This window comes from Nematolebias whitei, chromosome 13 (genome assembly GCF_014905685.2).
Source record: "Nematolebias whitei isolate Nwh7 chromosome 13, NemWhi1, whole genome shotgun sequence".
In the NCBI taxonomy this organism is placed as follows: Eukaryota; Metazoa; Chordata; class Actinopteri; order Cyprinodontiformes; family Rivulidae; genus Nematolebias; species Nematolebias whitei.
The window spans coordinates 2,304,510-2,312,187 of NC_056510.1; the positions used below are offsets into that span (position 1 = coordinate 2,304,510).

General features: G+C 42.6%; 1 protein-coding gene across 1 annotated transcript in view; it reads left to right on the forward strand.

Annotated features, from left to right (window-relative positions):
* Window positions 1-2,300: 2,300 nt before the first annotated feature.
* Window positions 2,301-7,678, forward strand: part of marco (macrophage receptor with collagenous structure) — a 15,418-nt gene continuing 10,040 nt past the window's right edge. Inside the window, exons 1-4 of the mRNA XM_037686756.1 lie at window positions 2,301-2,406; window positions 4,879-4,977; window positions 5,066-5,220; window positions 7,431-7,548. Coding sequence (XP_037542684.1) covers window positions 2,304-2,406; window positions 4,879-4,977; window positions 5,066-5,220; window positions 7,431-7,548 — 475 coding nt within the window. The 5' untranslated portion in view covers window positions 2,301-2,303. The remainder of the gene's footprint in view (window positions 2,407-4,878; window positions 4,978-5,065; window positions 5,221-7,430; window positions 7,549-7,678) is intronic.

The window sequence follows — 7,678 nt, forward strand, 5'->3', positions numbered from 1 at the left end:
CACATGAATGTACCCCAAGCACAGCTCTAACGTCATCCTCAAGTATACGATGACACCACATCCTCCCACATGTCACGCCATCAGTGCAGTTAAAACATGTGCTCACAGGACATCATTACCTGCAGCGTTCCCTCAGTGTGGACTGAACTTGGCAACAAGGCCTTGTCCTACTCGGCTCCTGTCAATAGAAACATCAAAGCAAACATGTTCTTGTTTTTATCATTTCACCCTGTTTTACAACACCCTGATTTATTGTTTTATGCACTACTCTTATTCTAACTGCACTTTTTACTGTAGATTATTGTTGTCATTGTTTATTGTTACTGTTGTTTGTACTTTATATGTTCTGTCTGGAACAGGTCTCTCTTGTAAACAAGTCCTCGTGGTTCAGTGAGACTAGCCTGCATAAATAAAGGTTGAATGAATCCTGGGCCTCATCACCAACAACAAGGATGAGAGGGTCTACAGAGACGAGGTGAAATCACTGACCAGCTGGTGTCAGGAAAATAACCTCTCAGTTTCTCAGCAAAACAAAGGAGATGATAGTGGACTTCAGGAAACAGCGTGGAGGTCAGCACTCCACCATCTACATAAACAACGCTGAGGTGGAGCAGGTCAGCAGCTTCAAGTTCCTCTGTGTTCACGTTACTGAGGATCTGTCCTGGACTTTACAGACACTGTGGTCAAGAAAGCTCAACAAAGACTCCTAAGAAGACTAAAGAAGTTTGGTACGAACATCAGCATCTTCACCAACTTCTACAGGTGCACCATGGAGAGCCTGCTGACAGGCTGCATCACAGGGTGGTACTGGAACTGCACCAGTCAGAAAGCTCTACAGAGGTGGTGCAAACAGCAGAGGACATCACTGGCAGCAGTCTCCACACCATCCAGGACATCTACCACAGCTGATGTCTGCGTAAAGCACGCAGCATCATGAAGGACCACACCCACCCAGCACAAGGGCTCTTCCATCTACTGCCCTCAGGCAGACGATACAGGAGTCTGTCATCACGTACAAAAAGACTAAAGGACAGTTATTGTCCACAAGCTGTCAGATTACTGAACTCTTGATAAATAACACTGAACAACTGGCAATAAATGTCAGGGGAATTTATGTAAAGGTCACGGATGTTTGTCACTATTAAATTAATGTTGAACCATGTGTGTGAGGTCAGAGAGTCTTTGTCTGCTCAGAGAGGAGCCTGCAGGTGCACCTGATAACTTCAAGGCCTTCTCCAAGTCTGTAAGATGGAAAGCCAAGGTCGTCTTGACCTTGCCTCTGTGTGATAAGCGTGAATTATAAAACACTTCCTGCCTCACTGCCCGGCACAGACTCTCACTGACGAGGCTCTAACATGTGACTTGTACATTTGTGAAAGTCTTATCATGACTGTCTTGCAAGTAAAGACCAGTTAAAATTCTTCTCGTGTCCTCGGAGTGGTTTATTTGAGGTGATGAAAGGATATTTATTTATCTAACGCATATCCATCCATCCATCCATCCATCCAATCCATCCATCCATCCATCCATCATCTTTTACCGCTTCTTCCATTTTGGGTCACGGGGGTCACCGGTGCCCATGTCCAGCAGTCACTGTGCGAGGGACGGGGGACACCCTGGACATGTCTCCAGTCCATCACAGGACATAACATATCTCATTTATGCTAATTCATCCTACATACAGCGTTATACGTTGTTGTTGTTTACTATATTTCTTTTGCACCTTGTAAACATTATATTTCTTTTCACTTTTGGTATTTTATGTTTTACTTTTATTTACTTATTTTATTTACTTTCATTGTTTTTCATTTCTTCTGCTCGGATGCAGGACCTCGTCCTTTCAGTCGTGATCCAAACCTCAGGTGAGGGTTGGAACGCAGATGGACCAGTACATCCAGAGCTTTGCCTTTCAGCTCAACTTCACACCATGACCTGATGCAACATCCACATTACTGAGGATGGATCCAGGGATCTGTTTCATGCTCAGTGACTCGAGGACAAGACGCCTGGAGCTCCTCCACCTGAGGCAAAGACTCGGGTTTCTGGTTCAGAACCACGGAGGAACTGAGCCATGGTTAGTTTGCATTCTTCATGTCAGTGTGTGGGACGTATCTTCAGTGAACGGAGTTCATATTTTGATACTTGTGGTCAGTTTTAGTTTCTTCATTCCACCTACGGCAGCAGAGGATCTGCTCAGAGGTTCCTTTCTGGTTTTCTTTGCAGTATTTCATTTCCTTCTGCTTTTCCCCAGCATTAAAAAGCAGTAGAAGAAGGAAGTGAAGAGACATCAGACTGTGGACAAAATGGAGACGGACGTGGACGGTCCAGTGTCTCAGGTCTCCCATTACAACCCGCTGTTTGACATGTCGCTGAGCAAGAACGAGCTCTACGGCCTCCAGCCTGACGGTGAGTCTGAAACCTCCAGAGTCTAAATCTCAAACTCGCTTCAGTAAATTGATCAATCAAAGGATGAGGGCGACGTTTTCATGCGATAAAGCTTCAGAACAGTAACGTTCTGGTTTACGAATGGTAAGTAATCAGTACATCTACAAGTTCTGGAGTCAGTCCACTTCACGAAGGCTGCCTCCTTCAAAATAACGGCTGTAACTCGGTCAGTGTCACAGATGTTTGGTGTGGTAGTAGCTGAGCACCATCCTCAACAGGTGGAGCTTGGGTGCTAAGGCGTGGAACCCAGTGTACGAGCTGGACTCAGAGGAATGTAGGGACAGTAGAGTCTCACGGAGCATCATCAGACCAGAGGTCTTCAAGAAGCTTTCAGTCGTTTTAATCTGAGGACAGGCTTCTGCTGTGAAGTCCAGATTAGTGGAGGTCTGCACTTCTGGTGGGTCTTCTAGTCTCACCTCCAGCTCTGAAGCTCAGTCTGAGACACCATCTGGTTCTTGGTCCCCTCTCTCACTGATGGCTCCGGGTGTCTGGGTGATCAGTTCTTAGGAGAACCCTGGTGGCACCAAACTTCTTTCATTTGAGGAACCTGGAGGCTGCAGAGGTCTGAGGAACCTTCAGCGCAGGACAAACGTTTTGTAGCCTGGTTCTGGTTCTGGGCGGATGTGGCTGAGTGGTTTGATCAGTCGTCCTCCAATGCAAGAGTTGGGGGTTCAATTCCACCAGCAGTCACATGCTGAAGTGCTTCTAGGCAAGACAGTGAACCCCTCATTTCCTCAGACGTGTGTCCCCAGTGTCTGAATGTGATCAAGCTCTGATTCGTCTTTGTACAGGTCTAGTAGAGAGAGGCACAGATTGTTGTAAAGACCCGCGAGTGTCTCGATAAGACAGAAATGTGAGAACAGTCCATTGAACATTTAGCCATCCTCAGCTCAGTTCCTTTGACTGTGGTTTGGTCTCTCTCTGAGAAGATGGACTCTGGTCGAGCTGTAGAAACATCTCAGCAGAGATGAAGAAGAACTGGACGTACATTTCAGATGCGGTTCAACAGATATGTGAGTTCTCCTGGACATGAATATTTATTTGTCTTGACAGATTTGTATGAAACTGTTTTCCTGTTGTCACAACGGGTGAAGATTTCTGACCTTTGTTTTCAAGGAACATGTTGTTGAAGACAAAATCAGATTATTGGTCCTTGAAAAACCTTATGGGGGAAAAAATCAGCCACGCCTTTATTTCTGTCCGTGTTTTAGTTTATTAATTTATTTTGGTGCAGTCAATAAATACATCTTTTTCTGACAAAGCCTAAAAATCCTACTTTTATTTTATTTTTGTCCGAATTTTTTTTTTCAATCTTTCTCATAACCGACCAGTAACTTTCCTACACTCCTTGGTTAGTTAGAGACACTAACGAGACGATGACAAACACCTGGGGGCGGTTAGGATCAGGAACAGGTGAAGGACTGAGGAAGACAGGAGAACAGATTATGACACTATCCATATTTTCCTTTTTTTAAATCAGGTCACTAGTTGTGCTTCACTTTTATCTTGTAGAGCTTATGTAAAAATCTAGAGACGTGTTTCAGCTCAGCAGAACTTTCTATCAGCCAGAGTCGCAGTGGAGAACCGCCTCTCATCTCGTCCAACAGAATAGTTTTAGTTTGGTTGTAAAGAGCAAAAACTCACTTTTAATGTGTACAAGTACACATTTAGTACTATAAAGCTGTTTCACATGCATGCAGGCTGCAGCATCAGATGACAGCTGCTGTTGGTTTATCCCAAAGCTGGGCAGGTGCACCTTGATCCTGCAACTCGCTGCATATCCGAGTCCGTAAAAGCATAAAAAATTTAAAATACAATTTAAAAAACTATTGTTTTTACCAAAGGTAAAGTATAAAACAGAAAAAAGAAAATAATTTTAAAATTATTGAAAAAAAAAGACTAGAAAAGAACCTCCATGTTTGAAGACCGGGAGACAGGAGTAAGTCTGACCGAAAACACGGCTCCAGTTCCAGCTACCGGATCGGAAGGACCGCTGGGCTGGAGGGTCTTCAGAAAAATCCGGACTGGACTTTTTACAGACTTGTCAAAAGATTGTTTTGGGCGTTCTGATAAACTGAAATGCCTTGTTTATTTATTTATTTTATGTTTTCAAAAATTGATATTAAATAAACATTTTGTCATTTAAAAAAAAGAAGCTGAAATGTTTTCTTTAAATAAACAACCCTTAAAAAGTTAAAATTAAAAAAGTCTTATATTTACGATATTATATCAGGCTGACATAACTAATTTTTTGAGGAAAAATATTTAGAAATAGTATTTTTAAGCCGTGTCAAAAGCTGGTGGATAAACCGTAATGTCACTAAGTTAACGGGCCTTCCAGTGGCTAAAGATAATTGCCGTTTTGGCTCCGCCCACGAACTGTTCACCTGGGAGAACCTGACGAAGTCCATGTTCTTCTTCATGTCGTTTCAGATCTGAAACCAGCGAGACCCAGAAGAAAGTGGTGCTTCCTTCTCCTGGTAGTTTACATCGTCTTACAGACGGCCTTCGATGCCTTTCTCGTTTATAAAGGTTCGACACTGACCAGAAGACGTGGACATGAAACTCGCTGTGTTTCTGTAAAAATTCTTGTGGTTTTCTGTTTTTGTGTGTGGGTCAGTTTATGTGTTGGACTCCGCCCATCTTGACCCCACGTCTCAGAAGCTGACGTCCAGTCACGAGTCTCAGATGGACGAAGACCTTCAGATTCTTCTCCGCAACAACAGCCTGGAGACCGTGGAAGTGAAGGGCCACTTGTGGACTCTGCAGAGTCAGGTTCCTGGTCCACTTCCTCATTTTATTCACCAAAACAGGAAGTCAGAACTTTGATTCAGTTTCTGGGTCAATGTTGGTTGACAGACAGACAGACACACAGACAGACAGACACACACAGACAGACACACAGACAGACAGACAGACAGACAGACACACAGACACACAGACAGACACAGACAGACACACACAGACAGACACACAGACAGACAGACAGACAGACAGACACACAGACACACAGACAGACACAGACAGACACACAGACAGACAGAGACAGACACACAGACACACACAGACAGACAGACAGACAGACAGACACACAGACAGACAGACACACAGACAGACACACACAGACACACACAGACAGACAGACATACACAGACAGACACACAGACACACAGACAGACACAGACAGACACACACAGACAGACAGACATACACAGACAGACATACACAGACAGACAGAGACAGACAGACAGACATACACACAGACAGACAGACACACAGACACACACAGACAGACAGACAGACAGAGACACAGACAGACAGACACACACAGACAGACAGACAGACAGACACACACAGACAGACAGACAGACACAGACAGACACACACAGACAGACAGAGACAGACAGACAGACATACACACAGACAGACACACAGACACACACAGACAGACAGACAGACAGACAGAGACACAGACAGACAGACACACAGACACACACAGACAGACAGACACACACAGACAGACAGACACACACAGACAGACAGACAGACAGACATACACAGACAGACAGACACACACAGACAGACAGACAGAGACAGACAGACACACACAGACAGACAGACATACACACAGACAGACAGACAGACAGACACACACAGACAGACAGACAGAGACACAGACAGACAGACACACACAGACAGACACAGACAGACAGAAACACAGACAGACAGACAGACAGACAGACATACACACAGACAGACACACAGACACACACAGACAGACAGACAGACAGACACACAGAGACACAGACAGACAGACACACACAGACAGACAGACAGAGTTATAACAGCTTTTTAACCATTATTATATCAAAACTTCCATCAGTAAAAGTTTATGATTTGGTTTGTTTTAGCTACTGTTGTGTTACTTGTATCCTAACCTACATTTAGCTTCATTTAGCTTTAAACTAACATTCTGCTACGTTTAGCTTTAAGTTACTGTTGTTACTTTTGGCTTTTAGTTATTGAATTGCTTCTTTAGCTACTGTTGTTACTTTTAACATTTGGCTACATTTAGCTTCTTTTAGCTTTAAGCTACCATTCAGCTACTTTTAGCTTTCAGCTACTGTTGGATTACTTTGACTTTCATTTATAATTTTATTTCTTTAACCACTGGTATGGGAACTTAAGCAACTAGTGCTCTATTTTAAGTTTTAAGCTATATTTAACCTTTTATTGCTTTTAGGCAAAGTTCTGCTATTTTAACTTTTAACTATTCTGTTTATTTTAAGAATTTAGCTGTGATTTCCTTCTTTTAGGTTTTAGATGCTGTTCCCCAACCTTTAGCTTTAGCCAATGTTGTTTTACTTTTGGTTAGGTGCTGCATCTTTTAGCTTTTAACTATTGTTGTATCACATTTGGCTTTAAACTACTCATTTGCCTCTTTTAGCTACTGTTGTGTTATTTTTAGCTTTTACATACATTTATCTTATTTTAGCTTTTAGCTACCGTTCTGCTATTTTTTAGCAAATGCTGTTTTCTTTGAACTTTTAGCTACTTTTTGCTTGTTAGCTTTTAGCTACTATTCTGCTACCTCTGGATTTGAGCTACAGATGTGTTACTTTGGGGCTTCAGCTACTTTTTGGTCTTTTAGCTCCTGTTTTATGACCTTTTGGACTTTAGGTATGTTCTAATTTTTTACCACTGTTTTATACCTTTTTGCTTTCAGCTACTTCTGTGGTACATTCAGCTTTTAGATACACTTAGCTTGTTTTATCTTTTATCTTCAATTTTACTATTTTTAGCTTTTAGCTACAGTTTTGCTTTCATTAGCCTTTAGCTACCTTGGTGCTCCTTTTGCTTTGTGTTGTTTTACTTTTGACAGTACATTTTAGCTTCTTTATCAAACATCAGAAGTCTTCCAGCTGTAAAGAAATGTGATGACACTAATTTCATATTCTTTTCCTCCTCGGTTGTCACGACAACAGGTGGAGAGCCTGTGTGGTGAGGATGGACAGATGGGCAGACTGAGGGCGGAGCTAAACCTGCTGAATGCCACTAACCAGGTGCTACAGAGCAAACTGGCTTCCATCAGCCTCCAATCAGGTGCTCGTGTGTGACTTTGTCTTTTTTTAACATTTATTTTTATTATTTTGTCTAGATATTTCAATCAATGAACAGTGCTGATGTTTCATCCAATCACAGACCAGCTCTGATGTTTTATCCAATCACAGAC